Source organism: Pempheris klunzingeri, chromosome 11 (genome assembly GCF_042242105.1).
Source record: "Pempheris klunzingeri isolate RE-2024b chromosome 11, fPemKlu1.hap1, whole genome shotgun sequence".
Lineage (NCBI taxonomy): Eukaryota > Metazoa > Chordata > Actinopteri > Acropomatiformes > Pempheridae > Pempheris > Pempheris klunzingeri.
Window position 1 is genome coordinate 13,592,005 of NC_092022.1, and position 16,106 is coordinate 13,608,110.

Consider the following 16,106-nt stretch of genomic DNA (forward strand, 5'->3'; position numbering starts at 1 on the left):
CACTGTGCATAGATCTAGGTCTAGGCTTTTCACTAGAAGGCCTCATGGCTTCATGGAGGGTTTTTCAGTATATTATGAAAGACCCTGGTGCATCTAAAAGCTACAAATGAGTGTCTGCCTCTGCTTGTCTTGTGTCTTGAAGGAAAGGAGACAAGGAAGAAGGAAACACGTGTATTAGGACATGCATGTGGGTAATTTGTCTTGACAGCTCAATCATCATATACTTCTATGATTAAACAGCCACATCATATCCCAGACATTCCTTTTTTCCCATATCAGTTATTTGGAATGTATTATTTTGAGTTGTCATCCTAGTTTACCTTCTTTAAAAGGAGATTTTATCAGGTGAGCTTAGTTTGTGGACGGGGACTTAAATCTGATCACTCGTAAGCTATAGGATTTCTTGCTGCTATTTGACTAGGGACACTGTATGATTAATTAGCAAGGAAAATGACATATTGTAACACTACTTTTCTGGTGTGGAATTGTGTTTTATCCTACTAACAAGCAATGTATTACTTTTTCTAATTTGAATGTATTTAATTTATTCATTTATTTATTGAGTCACTGATTTTCTGCGTATGTGCTGTAGAGGTTGAAATGCCCTTTTTCATTTTAGAGCAGATCATTATCCCTTTAGACCTCATCTCCATGTTACTTGTTAACATTGTTAACATGTTAACATTGTGCCTCATGAAATAAGCCCACATTACTGAAAAGTTGAAGGCACACTGCTGAGCTGTATCCGAGCGCCCTCAAGTGCCACAGTCTGGCATAGCGCCAACCAAGACAAACCCAGGACTGAATGAAACTGCAGTGTTGTGACATGAATGTTAATCATTACCGTTGGCCATTCACAGGTTTCAGCCAATCAAATCTTTGCATTGCTCTGTCTGGAGGTATCTGGTATCACATGATTGATCCCACCAGCTTAAAAGTGTAGAGCATCTCTCTGAATTCTACTGGTTAATAGAATCAAAAAACTACATGGTGAGTGTTTTATGAATGAATATAGTTTTATAGAAGGAATCTATGTTTATTTGATAAAATATGATAAAATGTTACATGTTTCAGAGTGCTGTACAAACAGAATACACAGAGATATTAAGGCCTAATTTCTTAGCTTTATACTACATAAGAATTTAGTTGCATTTCAATAGATAATACAGTGTATCCTCCACTTAACATATTGCCTGGGACAGCGCCTGTATGACATGAAGCAGTGATACACTGGAAGCTTTTAAGGACGTTATGTAATCTCAGCAGATTAATCAGCAAACTGTGTGCTTACCTGGAGATGGTTCTATATTTAATAAATAGGCTAGTTTTTATAAAGGATGTTTTCGCATAAGTGTTGGAAATATATACTGTGTAGTTAAATGCAAATTCAGTAAACAGATTTGCGACTTCATGGTTTTATTTAAAGAGTTCATTTGATCACAAACTCATTCTGTCATTAAACTCACACGTTTGAGAAGCGTAAATGTGATGGCCGAGAACCACCTCGTGTTATGTGTTCATGGCAAATGAGACATAATCAATACATTACATAATCTATAATGAAGGACTGTGATGTTTGCATAATGCAGTGATACCTGTCGTCTTCTTTGGTTGCCTTATTTACTGACCTTGTCTTGAAGATGAAAAAGTATGTGTGTGTGTGTGTGTGTGTGTGTGTGGAGAGCAAGGTCATCAAAAAAGGCAACAGAAGCCGTGAAGTATGATGGAAAGTGTTGTGACAGAAAGCAAATATGTCTACCAATAAAAAACACATAACCAAAAATGTGTTTCTTCACACTTTTTCTATCATGATCTTACCAAACACATTTATGCAATGACATAAACGTACAGCTACACACACTCAAATACAAAGTGCACTATAAATACATTTAAACACTTACAGTGATGCACTAACTCCCCCACAACACTCGAGGCCTCTTAATGAATACAGGCTTTTGCATTTTGATTAATGCTGCTGGAGCTTTAACGTCGCAGAGATCAGATGCTCATGCTAGCTGGTAGATTAGCAGTCATATATCATCATCAACACATGCTGTAGAGTAATCTAAAACTGCACTAACCTGTTACATCACCCTGTATATTGCATGCCTCCGTGTTCTATGAGGGCATAAAGAGTAGGATTAAAAAGTTGGATATGAGATCATACCTATAAATAGACAGTAACCCCCAGCACTGTATGTTCGATCTGTTTCATAATCTAAAATGCTGTATGACTCACCAAGAGAGGACAAAACACAAACTCATGAGCAGGGTGGATAACAAGAGCACCTTACATCTAATTCCAGTGCAATACCAACACAGGCAACAGCTTCAAATGGAACCATAGAGCTGAAATAATGACACTGATTTAAAAAATAAAGTATTATAAAAAGCAATATAAACTTCATTTATAGCATATTGTTGACACTGCTGGTCTTTTGTAGTTGAAAATACTAACAGGTATTTTGTCCTGCCCTGCATGAGATCATTTCTGCAGAAAACTCATTGCCTGGCTGAACATGTAACATGTAACAGGAACTTGACAAGCAACCACCGTGTTCACAGATGACAATAATGATAAATGTAGTAGCACAAGTAGATTAAAGTCATAAAGCAGCAAACTGACACACAAATGTCAGTTACACAGCAATATCTCAAGTTAGCTACATTCGCTAACGTTAGCCAGCTTAAGCTTCTCATGTTTAGAACTGTAGCAGCAAAACTGCTGAGTGTATTTTAATGCTCATCAACACAACTTTTCATTTGTTTGCATTTGAATATTGAGGCTGTTTTAGCTAAACCATTGCACCATATGTTTGCTGCTTAATATCACATATAGACCTGAATAACCACAGTTATACCACATGGTCATATAACAGCATGTAAGAAAAGAGAAAAAACGTGAGATAAACTGTCTATACTAACCACACGTTGTCCAGTATCTAATGCTGGGCCTAATGTTATGAGACATCATAGTCTAATGTTTTCTTTTTAAGTTGTCACACCTAAACGTCTTTCTGTAGGATGTTCTGGGATGCTGTCAGTCTGTGATGGCAGCAGTGACAGTTTACTTTGCACTTTCCATCCAGTAAACTGACACACTGGCACACACTGTTGATGTTACCATGGCAGGCAGACACAGAGGGCTGAGGCAGCCTTTAGTCACCTCCTATTACTGTATGGTGTAGGAGACACAGCTGACCTCCCATACCTTCAGCTCATACGTCTCGTCTTTCTCATACCTGTTATGGTAAGACAGAAAGAAAATCTAAATCTTAACTGTTACACTCTCTTTCTTTCCTTTAGTCGGATCGTAAATCATTTCCTATTAATTACTGGTGATTCAGTTAATTTTTCATTTCTTTCACACAAGTTGTTAGTGTATGATGCCTCAATACTTTACCCACTTAAATGCTGACCTACAGCCAGGTAATTATCACAAAGGCATATTGTTAAGATCCCTAGCACTGTTAACACCCACAAAACATAACTTGAAGAAGAAATATGTCATGTTGAATTACAAGGCATTAAATCCTAACAAAATTATTTCTTGAGTTTTGACATTTAACTCAATATCAACTATGATATTATTTATAAAGTCAGGTAATGGCTATTTAACATATTACTACTAAATATTTCAAATCAAAATTCCTTTTGAGAGGGAAATGTTATGTCTGATTTATGACAGAAAAAAAGAAGAGAGGAATCTAAATTTTGCTCTGCAGTCACTCTTTTGGTGTGAATCACTGCCACACATCAATGTGAGTATCCATGATAGTAGGTCAAAACATTTGGTTATATAACCACTCTTAATGTTCTGCTCTGAAAATCATCACATCATTGGATATCGAAATAAAAGATATGAGAGATTGTATCAAGATCCTGAGGCATTTACACGCATGGGGGCTGGATAATGAGGAGGAAGCGGGATCAGCCGTCAGGGTCGTCAGGGTTGGACCCTCATTCCCGTCTCATCCCACGGTTGCTCAGCTGTTCCTGTCATCCATATTTGCAGCCTCAGTGGACAATTTCCTCGGCCGCAGGCCTTCTCAGTGCTCACAACAACACATAGCTCAAGTGAATTAATTCTGCTATTGTGGCAGCACACTGGAGATCTAGGTCATGCAGTCATGTCTCTGTTTTTTTTGTGACCACCTAAAGTTATGTCAACATCCTCCTATCCTCCGACACAATCTGACCTTGACATACCCAGGTGATTTTCCACAGAGGGGTGTGTGTGTGTATGTGTGTGTGAGCCTGCTCCTGTGACAGAGTGTGTTTGTGTGCAGGCGTGTGTGCCAGTGGACATGTCTGTGGATGTATGTGTGTATACGTGTGCGTCCACTTGTGTATGGGTGTTTTATTTGTAGGTAGCATAGGTATGATGAGATGTGCTATGAAAAAGAATGAGCCGCTGTCTATACTTAGGGCTTGCCTGCGGCTATGTGTGCATGGACGAGTGGAAGAGAAGATAAAGAGCACAGGAGTGGATGTGGGAGGGTGAGCAGAGTGTGAGAGGCAGAGGCAGGATGACAGAGAAGGGAGTAGGGTGGGAGGGAGAGGAGAGGAGAGGAGGAGGGAGGGTGCAGTGAGGGGACTGTGACGCACGCTGATCAGCTCTGCTCGCTGCTTATTGGCCACGGTGACTGCCAGTCAGAGGAGCTGGGAGTCAGGCACTGCTAGGAGAGCAGATTATGAAGCGGAGCTCAACCAGCGGCAGTCTCCTTTCATTGTCTCAATGGCTGTACACGCATTCCTCCTGTGCTCCCTCGCCTTGCTGTCAGCTCTCAGCCAGCCTGGGCTCTCCTTCACTGATGAAGAGTTGCAGCCTGGACTTATCTATGACGAAGTGCCTGAAATCCTGGACAGAAGGTAAATCCATCCTCTCTGTGGCTGTGAACAGAGGAGGGGTGTAGGGGAGGGGGGGGAGGGGTACAAGGAGATGCATGCGGGGATGCTGGGATGCTGATGTGTTCTCTCAGGATCTCTTTCTTTCTCTCATTCGCATCCCTTCCCATTTCCCAATCTCACCTTGGGTGTATCACAAATCGTGAATGGGGGCAGTATTGGTGTATCAGAGAGAGCTGAGCTGCGAGCCTTTGTTTGTCTCAGTGTTGGGGACTGCATCAGACGCTGCTCATCGATCACGGATGGGGCTGTTGTCTCTGTACAGTAGTGTTGGTCTGGCAGAAGGGAGCTAAATAAGGCTGGGGCAGTGGGCCTGCAGGAGAGGTACAAAAGAGAGGAAAAGACAAGAGGAGAGAAGAGGGGAGCAGCATGGAGGGAAGGTAAACAAGGATGGGACAAGGAGGAGAGGATGCATCAGGGATGGTCTGTTGGGGTCTGTTTACTGATGCAGTCATTGATAGAGAGAGAGAGAGAGAGAGAGAGAGAGAGAGAGAGAGAGGAAGAGTGGAGAAGGGAATTCTAGCCGGCCATGTCTGCATAATGCACATGCAGTCCTGCAGGTCAAATCTGGATAAAATATTCAGGGCTCAAACCTGGGGGCACTCACATTAGTGTCACAGGGACGGTGCCGAGTCGGCAGCCAGGGCCTTTGCTAGCTCCAGTTCCTGTCTGCTTACAGAGACATCGAGGCAAAAACCAATAATATTGTGCCAAAGCCATGTAAGGCTCTTGAAACCATGCCATGCATGGTGGCTCACACAAACCTCTATAGCGCAAATGCTTCAAAGGCAAAATATGCTGCAGTTTCTGACACAATGCTCTTTGATCATTGCTCAAACAATTTGTTGCCTTGTTATTGCACTTTCAGGACAGTAATAAACTCCTGAGAGCAAAAGATTATTACTGTCATGCTTTAATTTATTGCACAAAACAGTCTTATCCGTACACACATGTTTACAAGTCTAGGGCACCGATAACTTGGATTTAGAATTCCATATACAGTCTCAAGTCTCATGGGATTGCTCTCATTCCAGCTTAATCTAGTGTTTGTGAAACCCTGATAGATCCCTATCTTAACTTTTCACCGCAGTCACTCCGACAGAGAATGGCTACAATAATTTCTCTTGGGGTTTTGAGCCTAGTCCCTGGATCAAACTTTGTGCGTAACTCTGCAACGTAACAGTTGCAGTCCCCAGTCACAGCTCCATTCTCAGCTCTGACACACTCCAAGATGCTGTTATATAAGAGACGCTTTTCATGCCTTTCATTTCAGAGGCCTTGTAGGGTGCATAACATTGGCTGGAAATGCAGAAGAAAAGGTACAGTGAGTTAGAAGCCTCTACTGCTTATAGACATGGGGTTGCAGGGCAATAATGAAGAGGAAATGTTCACCAAGCGTGATTGTCTGTGGTAACTGACATGTGTAATATGATGACAAATATGGAACTGGACTAAGATAGATAGCCAAGAGCAAAATTGTTAAAAATACAAACAGAAAAGGGCCTACTGGATGGTTATATAATTTTCTAACTTAACTCCATTCATCGTTATCCAAAGCCTTTCTAGGAAATGTGCTAGAAGAACATTTTAAAAATAATGATGTCTTTCAAGTCGTTCTTTGCCAAATCACAACAAAATAATTTAAAAGTTTAAAAGCTCATAAGTAATTTGACAAAGTCACCATGTTGACACATTTCAGCTGTAATAATCTCTGTGGTAGCCACATTTATGAAACAACCCAAGCATAACACCAATCCAAGCATAACACCATAGATCCAAATATGGCAACAGATTAGTTGTCCAAAGACTGAGTTGTAATTTTGAAAATTACCTCTTCGCTCCGAGTCATGGCCGAGTCTATCGGCGGCACAGACAAACATAGAGAATGAGATGAAAACTACAGCAAGATGAGATTTTGCTGCTGTACTTTATAGTTGTTTTCAAATGAAAAAAATGAACATGAACTTCAACAATAAAATAAAACATGTTAGTGAAAAGATCAAATACTTTATGAAACTGATTTGAAATGTATCTTACTTAAAGAAAATGAGTAAGGTGTAGCATTTAAACACCAGAATAAGATATAAAAACTAATAACATTTTATTTATACAAGATAGATAATTTAATTACAATAAAAACTTAATTCAATTAGCAATTAAAACCAATGTTGAGTTAACCTGGCCCAGTAAATTCAAACATCAAACATACACACAAGTCACTCTAATATGGATTTGAAGTCACTCTAATGTTCATTTCAAAAGCCTTCTACAGTCCACATTCAAATTACGCTATTGTATTATAACTGACATGTTGTCAAAGACTGGGTCAGCACATTTAGACCAGCACAAGAATCGTGCATCTTCCCTTTTGAACTCATTCTCACGCTGCAAAATAATCATGTGAAATTTTAAAAATAAAAACACTTGTAGGATCTTCTAAACTATACACAACAAGTAAAAGATGCTCCAAAACCACAAACTGTTCCTGTCTGTCGTTCAGCAGCGTATTATAGTAACGTTGTTTATGTTTATGTCTTATGGAGTATTTGAGGTTTGAAAGGCTTATCTGTCGCTGTGTATAGTCAACATGTGCTCAAATTTAGCATAAAACTGTTAAACACTGACAAACGGACCTAAATATAGACCCAGATTAGAGGTCAAAGTGTTGGATTTCCAGTGGAAGATTGATCGGTGATCGGCTTTCAAAGAAAGATTAAAGGGATAAAAAAGCCCCTAATTTTAGCAATATTCACATATTATTAAAAATCTATACACTGTTTGCCCTGCAGACAGACAGATTCAGAACTAAAACACAGTGAGAAAAGATCAAGTCAAAGGTGAATAATCAAAGAAGTATGAATACCGTCACAATGGTAGAGTGTACGCACCAGCGCTGATGCATTTGACCTCAGAGGCGTAGGAAGATTTAAACAACTCTAGTGCTTGACCTGAGGTCAAATTTGAAGCTGCAATCAAAGCTACACTGAAATGACAGCAGGTCTCTAAGCAGCATCTTAGTAAACTCCTAAAGCTTAATCTGCACTAACAAATCTATTAATAGGCCCGTACCTGCAAGGTGGAAGACATGTTTACCTGCCATGTCAGAGAAATAATAATTTTTATTGAGTGCTTTTTTTTAATAAATGAAATAATATAATATACTTACTATACTTTATACGTAGACCAAAAATTATATTGCCTCTGAGATTAACATTACTTTGCATAAGTAGTTCACCTGGTACATTGTGAAATACTATCATAGCTAGGTTTGAAATTTCATATAGGCATAATATAAGGAAATATGAGTACAAAAACACCTCACTGTAGTCTGATACACTATTGATATACACAATGACAAGGGTTCCAGGCTGAGAAACCAAAATCTAATGGCTACAGATCCACATTCCTCATTTTCTAAATAAATCAAATCAATTTTTTTTGAATGTTATTCACAGTGAGCTCAATGAACCACATAGAAAACAGTCTGCTGCACTTAACAAGCTAGCTATTACTCTTCAGCGCTATATTCCTGGAGTAGGATGTAGAGGCTTGGATGGGCTCATCCTGGTATACAGAGAGTGCCGTGGCTCAGCACTCAGCAGAGGCGAAGATAATTTGTTAACAAGTTTGGGGAGCAGTCACCACACCTTCTCACTGCTCAGCAGCACACAGCAGAGGCACAGATGATGGATGATAATCAGCTATCAATCCATGGACTCTAATAAGCACGTCCAGTGAATATACTCAGTGAAAATGTATTGATCGAGATACCATCGATAGCATAGATGATTCCCATGTTGTTAATATTTAAAAGCTGGACACTTACTTATCTAACAGTTACTGTAATCACAACAACGACCAACAGTATGTATTCAGGTTAATCTTATATTGATAATCTGGACGTATGCTCTGCGTAGGTGCACGTTTGTGCACTTGCGTGCGTACATATTTAAGGATATATGCAGAGGGAGCGAGGTGAGCCAAGGAGTGGCTCTGGCATGGCTTTGATTATATAAAGGGCCTGTTCAGCACCAAGGCACCGTGTGACAGGCTGAGCCAATGACGGGGCCGCAGCAGTCCTGGGTTGCTGACCTCGCGAAACTGGCACAGGAACAAACGGCTGGGCTTTAGTTAGCACTCACACACTCATGCTTGCACAGACTCCTCTGGCTCCTCTCAGCCAGCTGAGGCCTGGGTAGGTGCAGAGGAAGGAGTGCTTATTCACTTGTGTTTGGGAAGGGGTGGGGTGAGGGGGGTTGGGGGTGGGGTGCAGATGCAGCTTGTTTGCAATGACACAAACGGTTGTTAATCACCGAATGTAGCTGTACACTGTACATAATAACTCACATACGAAGTTTAGATGTCTAAGGGGATTTTGAACCTGTACGTTGTTATATGACTTGTACGGTTTCACATATCAAAGCAGGTGATGAGTGAGCATCGTCCAAGTATCTACCATGCTGCTGAGGCTTCGGTCAGCCAGCTGCCAAACGCTCTATGATTTTGGCAGCTCTTTCATATACAAACCTGCTCACCCAGCATTCACCTGGGCAAATGTAAATATTTGGATTTACCATATAAGTAAACTGTCATATTGTTACCCATAAAGTAGTGGATGCAGACATTACATACAAGTAAGTTCACAGGAGTGTCTAGACATTTGTACCAGCATGTGCTCAGACAGACACAGACACAGACACACACACACACACACACATGCCAGGGAGTCTCTAATTTAGCCAATCATGATGCTGACGTCGGAGTTGGCACCACATAAACACGGCAGTATGGAGGCTGAAGCACTCGTACACAGGAAATGACAGCATAGTAGCTCCCTGTTGGTTACTTACACACTCACATCCTACAGACATCATCACGCAGCCATCATTATATGCTCAACTGGACTGAAGCTTAATTAAATTTAATTAAATTTATTGAGAAAACCGACCTGATTACTCTACAGCTGTGTGTTGGGTGACCCAAAACAAAGTCTAGATCAGTGCTGTATAACAAAAGAGAAGCCTGCATCTACGTGTTGCACACCATGAACTTGTATTGCTGCAGAACTTGATCCTGTGTATGAAGCCGTCTGTTTCAGTATAACTTTGATATACTGATGGAAGCCCAATATCATAAATTTAATGAATATAGGTCCATGAATTGAGTGTAATAAAGAAGAAATGTACGTGTTTACGTTTCACCATACTTCAAAAGGGAATACCAGCTACAATAATTCAACTAAATAACCTTAAACTTGATTAAAAATGATCACGCTCAAAGTTCTGTACAGTCAGTCACGATTGCGGAGGTCATCTCACATGTACTAATTAGCACTTGAACTGTTGAGAATGCCATCGGCTCTGACATCATGCCTTAATCTTTTCATCTTGTTCAGGGCCTACGTCTCTCCATAGTTGTGCTCCAGTGGACCTGGCTTGTGTTTACCGCTAATCCTAATCTATCTGCCACTAAACTACACAATATTGCCCAGGTAGAAACTGCACCAGATGGGTAGATAACTGCTCCAGGCTGCTGGAACTGATATGTCTGGCAACCTACATTGAAACAGGCACAGGGCCTGCTAATACCTTTTCATTTGTTAGTCTGCACAAGTCTGCTCACCTTGTTATGATCTGTCATTGAACTACCCAACAAGCAAAAAACAAGTAGATTTTTTTAAACGTCAGAATGGACTGGAGGGGTGCTTAATTTCTTCAGTCGGAAGAAACAAAATGTAGACAGCTGTGTCTTAGATCTTGTGCATGGCATCCATGGCTGGCATGGATGAATGAGCCAACAATATGCCCCTTGAGCCAATCAGTGAAAATGTCATGGTGACGCGAACAGATCCATCATTTCCTTGAATCTGTTTGAGCTTTTAAGCATGAAAGGCAAATGAAAAAATAGACACACAGCCCCATTACTCTCACATTAAGGGGCAGCGGAATATGAGAAAAACTGTAACTTGAGAATGTGATTTTCTTGCCACCACAAGCAACAAGGGTACCCCTACAAGCCTACAGGTTACACATTGAGATTGAGTCTCCCCTCACAAATCACAATACTGTACTCAATTACTTGTGAAAGTAATAAGTAGTACAAATATAGGTTTTGGGGATGTTTTAAGCAGTTAAATCATTATTTCCTAACTCTTTCTTAAAAAAAACTGCAGTATATAGTGTATTTCCATCAGTGTCTGGTTCACACTGTGAATAACAGTAGTCACAGCTTTTTACTGGCTTTGTGTGTTTAAATTTTGTAGAAACATTCAGGTCATCCTCAGTCTATCTTGTGTATCTTCTAAAAAGGCTTTTCCTACTCCTTGCAGCATTACTATTCAACTAAAGATAACAAAGACAATATCAATCACAGCTGAAAATCCTTACAACATTTGCTTTTGTTGTGCTGCAATTCATAAGATGATTTAAATATTACGATGAAGCTGATAAGCAAACAGACTGAAGCAATGCCTGGTGAAGTCTCACACTCCAATGGTCAAGCCCACTCCCACAGGTTTTAGGGTTTACCTTTTACAAGCCCATTATAGCTGGCTATTGTGTGAAGATTAGCAAGCCAGCCCAGACGATCACTACAGACACACTAGGACAGGCCACAGAGTCAGAGTTTCGGTGGACAATCACAACAAGCAAAACTGGCCAGGCCAGTGCCGCTCAGTAAGCCCATTGGTGGCGTATTACGTCTTTGATTAGACAGTTAAAAGGATCAGGATTAGCTTCAAGAAGTCCAAGGCTATGCAGGGTTTAGTCTGACTGAGAGCACGACAGCCAGGGCAAACACGTGTAGGAAAAGGAAATGGTTTGTCCTTTGTCTGTTCCGCACTATGTAGGTCAGTCCTACATCTATGCTCAGTCCTTTAGTAAAAGCAGTAGTACACACAAAGACTGAATACCTGCAACATACCGTAGACATCATGCAAGTACAATTCTGTGGGCAAAGTATTTGAGGTCATACTGATGACAGTGTGCAGTCCGGTTTAAAGAAACATTCCTTATGGATTATGCTGCAAAATGCTATATATTTTAAATAAACTTTAATAAGTCTGTCTTTGTGCACTTAGTTCACTTTAATACATATTGAATACATCATTATGCTTGTGTTTATGTATGTATGTTAGCTTTGAGGGTAAAAGACTTTTTACTCTGTATGAAATAGTTAAATATACTAATATAGTTTATAAAATGTGTATTGATATGGTCATAATGGTTTTCTATTGAATATAAAAACACTGACTGTGTGTAAAATAATTTCACAACATATAATATATATATTTTTTTTAATATAAACTAGCCAGCAAAGCTATTTTGTCTCACTTTTTTTGCTGCAGAAGCATCAGTAGACAATGATCTTTATGGGAAAACGCTACATAAGCATGTACATATTATGGAGCATTAACAACCTTTAATATTTCCCTCCATCCTGTGATCACAAGGACTTATTGTGTCTTCTGTTTTTTCCACAGCAAAGAGAACCCCAAACAAGCAACAAGAGTCACATCAAGTAAGTAACAAATCTGGTGTGACACAAGACCTGATTCAATCAAACCTGCCATGGTAATTTTGACGCTGATGTGTTGGATAGATAGTCCTGACAAATGCATTTCATTCTTACTGCAGGAGACAACTACATTGCAATACAAACAGATTTTGAAATGTGGTGTGTGTGTGTGTGTGTGAGCCCTATACCTCAGTAGCAAGTCAGATGCGTGGCTATATTTGGGCCCTTTGATCCAAAGGCAGAAAAAAACGATGGAGGCATTCCTTTAAATTATTTGCTCACAAATCATATGTTGCTGGAACAAGATGAACAGTATTTGTAAACACTGAACAATACTACTGTGAAACAAACTGCTGATGAGTCACTGTGATGACGCAAAACAACTGGAAATAGATAGGAGCCCGAGCACCGAGGTGTACGCGGTATCTCATTTATGTGTGTGAGTGTCTGTAGCGTGTGTGAAATCAGCTGAACTTTCATGATTAGGCTGCGATCTGCAATGCAGCATTGCAATCAGCTTTATATATATATATATACTCATATAATCTTTCATGATGCAGTAACGTGTGCATGTGTTTTCAGGTCAAGATGGTGGGTACGGCTTAGACAGTGAAGAGGTTATTTTGACGCCTGAAGATGAAAACCCACTCAGGAGAATACTGCAGGTACACACACACTCTGTACTTCCCTCACTATCTCCACCATCAGCCTCCATCTTTATCCGTACATACAAACACACACACACGCGCACACACGCACACACACACACACAGGGATGCACGCAAACAAAACAGAGCATACTCACTCAGACACACTGCTTGACCTTGGATGTGGGAATATTGTTGGTCTCACATTCACCAGAGGTAAAACATCCTTGCCACCCACACACATAGGACCACTCTGACTGAAAATTCACTGACTCTATATGCTGTATCATTACATCTGTTTCATAAACTGAATTATTGCAAAAACATCTCCTAAACAACTATAGTCAGTATTGCAGCTTTTGGAAATTGTCACAAGAGTAGAGTTACCTTACCTCATGCTTCCAGTTATTATCAAAACAGTTTACATTAAATAACTACTTCGTCTTCACTGTGACTGCCACTTAATGTCTTGTAAAATAGTGCTGGATTAGCCCAAATGCCCTCCAATAAAATGTGGCCTTTGAGCAAAGAGATTAAAAAGCTAGAGGGGGCAGTTTCTATCTACACAGTGTAGAAATGCAGTGCAACAGCTGCCACATTGTTACATGCAAATTCAAATGAAATATTGCAGCATGCATACGAGGGAGGTACAGTAGGTGGTGCACCAAGTCCTAATCAGTTGTGTTGAATAAATCTAGAGTTGCTAGGTGGTGATATATACAGATCACAATGCTACATGTTATAGAAGAAGAACAACCTGACTGAAATGGCTGCTTATATTGAGGAATGGGATAACTTGCTGTATCCCTGTTCAGTGGCTGAATCCTCCAAAGTCTGCATTTGAAGACTGTATTCCTTCTAGTTTACCAGTTTGCCACTTGCACAACTTAAAGACTGGTCTGAATTCATTTGGCCTCTTTGAGGTTGACTTTCCAGTGTTAAACTTAAAAATGACTGATTCATTAACGATATAAGATGCTCACAAGCCCACTGATTGTTTTGGTCTTTGTGATACTGGATAGGAAGGATGCGCAAACCCATCACGGCACACACATCTATCCAAGTATCTTCTCTAAAGGCACACATCTCAGAAGTACAGTATGTCACCAAATAAAATCTGATCGCTAGAGGTTTCATTATTTCTCCCATGCTTTATTCCTCTCTTCATATGCTTACAGCCTTTTAACTGGCATCAACCAGGGATGTCTCACAGTAAGAGGAAGTTGCTCCAGTCTTTGATGGGGCCTTATGGGCCACTGAGCGTGTCTTACAATGGGAAGACCTGCATTCTGTTCAAGGCGAAGCGCCTGGCAATCCGCTACAGGAACCATACCTTTATTGACCTGACTGAGAGGGTCTTCAACCCCAACTCACCCGTAGACACTAAAGGCTCCATCTGCACCAAGGAGAAAGCTACGTAAGTCAAACCTGTGGACAAACTGGGTCAGAAGTACTTGTGTTCCTGTGTTCAAGGAATTTGTTTTGGTTTATAGTGAATTGTTGCACATACATTATGAGGCTCACTTCTCTACATATACAGCCAAGGCTTGGTTTGATAGTACTTTCTATCATGTAGTACCGTATCTAGAAGAGAATAAAAGTTTAATATTTTCTGTGGTCGGTTGAGAATTCCTTTGGGTTAGTGTTGTAATGGGCTGATGTTTTAATCTTTGTGGTTTTGTTTTGCCACAGGCTTTCATTAAGGTTTGGTGATGTGGAGGACTTGCGAGGTCTAGTAATCAGGTAAAATGCACATGCTTACCTCAAATATTTGAATATCCACCCAAGATATTTCTTTTTATCACATTTACCAGTCCATTATTATATAAGCATATATAGCAGCATACAAGTGCATGTGTGTGGATTGTGAGTATAACTAACATTGTTTCTTTTGCCAGGCTTCAGATGTCAAACACTTTTTATGAAGCTGCTGGTCAAAACTGGTTCACACTAGACAGTGTTCACATCCACTACAACTGGACGCAGGAGGCTACCTTCAATGCCAGTGAGGTCTACGCTCCTGCCACTTCATCCTACCATTGCCAGCACGTCAGCAGCCTGCACAAATATGACACCCTGCTAGTGCCCAGCTCCCACACTGACACATCCGCTAACTGGCACATCACTTTCACTGATTTCCAGGTACACTTTCGCACAAGGGGCACAGCCTCTGTTGTGTAACTCTTCTAGTGATGTCTGCACAGTCACTGTTATGTCAGCGCCCCCCCCCCCTTTCCTATGTGTGTGCATGTGTTTGTAAGTTTGCCAGCTATTCTCTTTTGTGTTCCGCCTGTTTGGCTGTCAGTCAGTCAGTCAGTCTGTTTACCGTCTGTTTGGCAGTCTGTCAATCTGTCTGTACACTGTCTGTTTAGCCATCTGCTAGACTGTCTCAACCTGTCCATCTGCCCAGTGCCTCTGTGCCTGGTAAGCCTAATCTTATTTTTCTGCCTTCTCCCTGTGTTCTTCCAGATCCAGGCCTTCAATGTGCAGTCAGACAAGTTTGCGTCAGCCAGTGACTGTGCTACTTTCCTAACGCCAGCCATCCTGATGGGCTTGGTGACGTCTTTGATCCTGCTTCTCGTCTTAGCCTATGCCCTGCACATGGTGGTACACCTCAAGCACATCGACCGCTATGAGGAGCACAAAGCCACCGTCTACTTCCCCCGTAGTCCAGAGGCAGAGTTGCCAGACAAGAACAGCCTGTGAAGGAAAAAAGAAGAGCTGGAGGACAACAGGGGGAGAGAGGGAGAGAGAAAGCTGAGAAGCGAAGCTGAGGGGAGAGCAAGTGAATGCAAGAATGAAAAAGTATCCTCCATAGAATATTTGTTCAACAAAATGACAACTTTGCCTGTTCATATGAAAACCTTGTAAGTCTTAACTACTTTAAGTAAATCCAGACCATGGTTGGATACTTCTTCTTCTTTCCTTATTGAGCTGCATCTTGGCATCCATATTTTGAATAAGGCCTTTGGATGTTCAAGCCTCTCCCTGACAGATGGTTCACGATCCTAATGTCAAAGGTCAAGGATAGTCCCG

The 16,106-nt window shown here is 40.8% G+C and overlaps 1 protein-coding gene across 1 annotated transcript; it reads left to right on the top strand.

Moving 5' to 3' along the window:
• The first annotated feature begins 4,738 nt into the window (after positions 1 to 4,738).
• Positions 4,739 to 15,776, top strand: atp6ap1lb (ATPase H+ transporting accessory protein 1 like b). Its single transcript, XM_070838937.1, has 7 exons — positions 4,739 to 4,872; positions 12,389 to 12,426; positions 13,006 to 13,088; positions 14,249 to 14,487; positions 14,763 to 14,813; positions 14,969 to 15,212; positions 15,540 to 15,776. The coding sequence occupies exons 1-7, from the start codon at positions 4,739 to 4,741 to the stop codon at positions 15,774 to 15,776; spliced, it is 1,026 nt and encodes a 341-aa protein (XP_070695038.1).
• Positions 15,777 to 16,106: the final 330 nt, after the last annotated feature.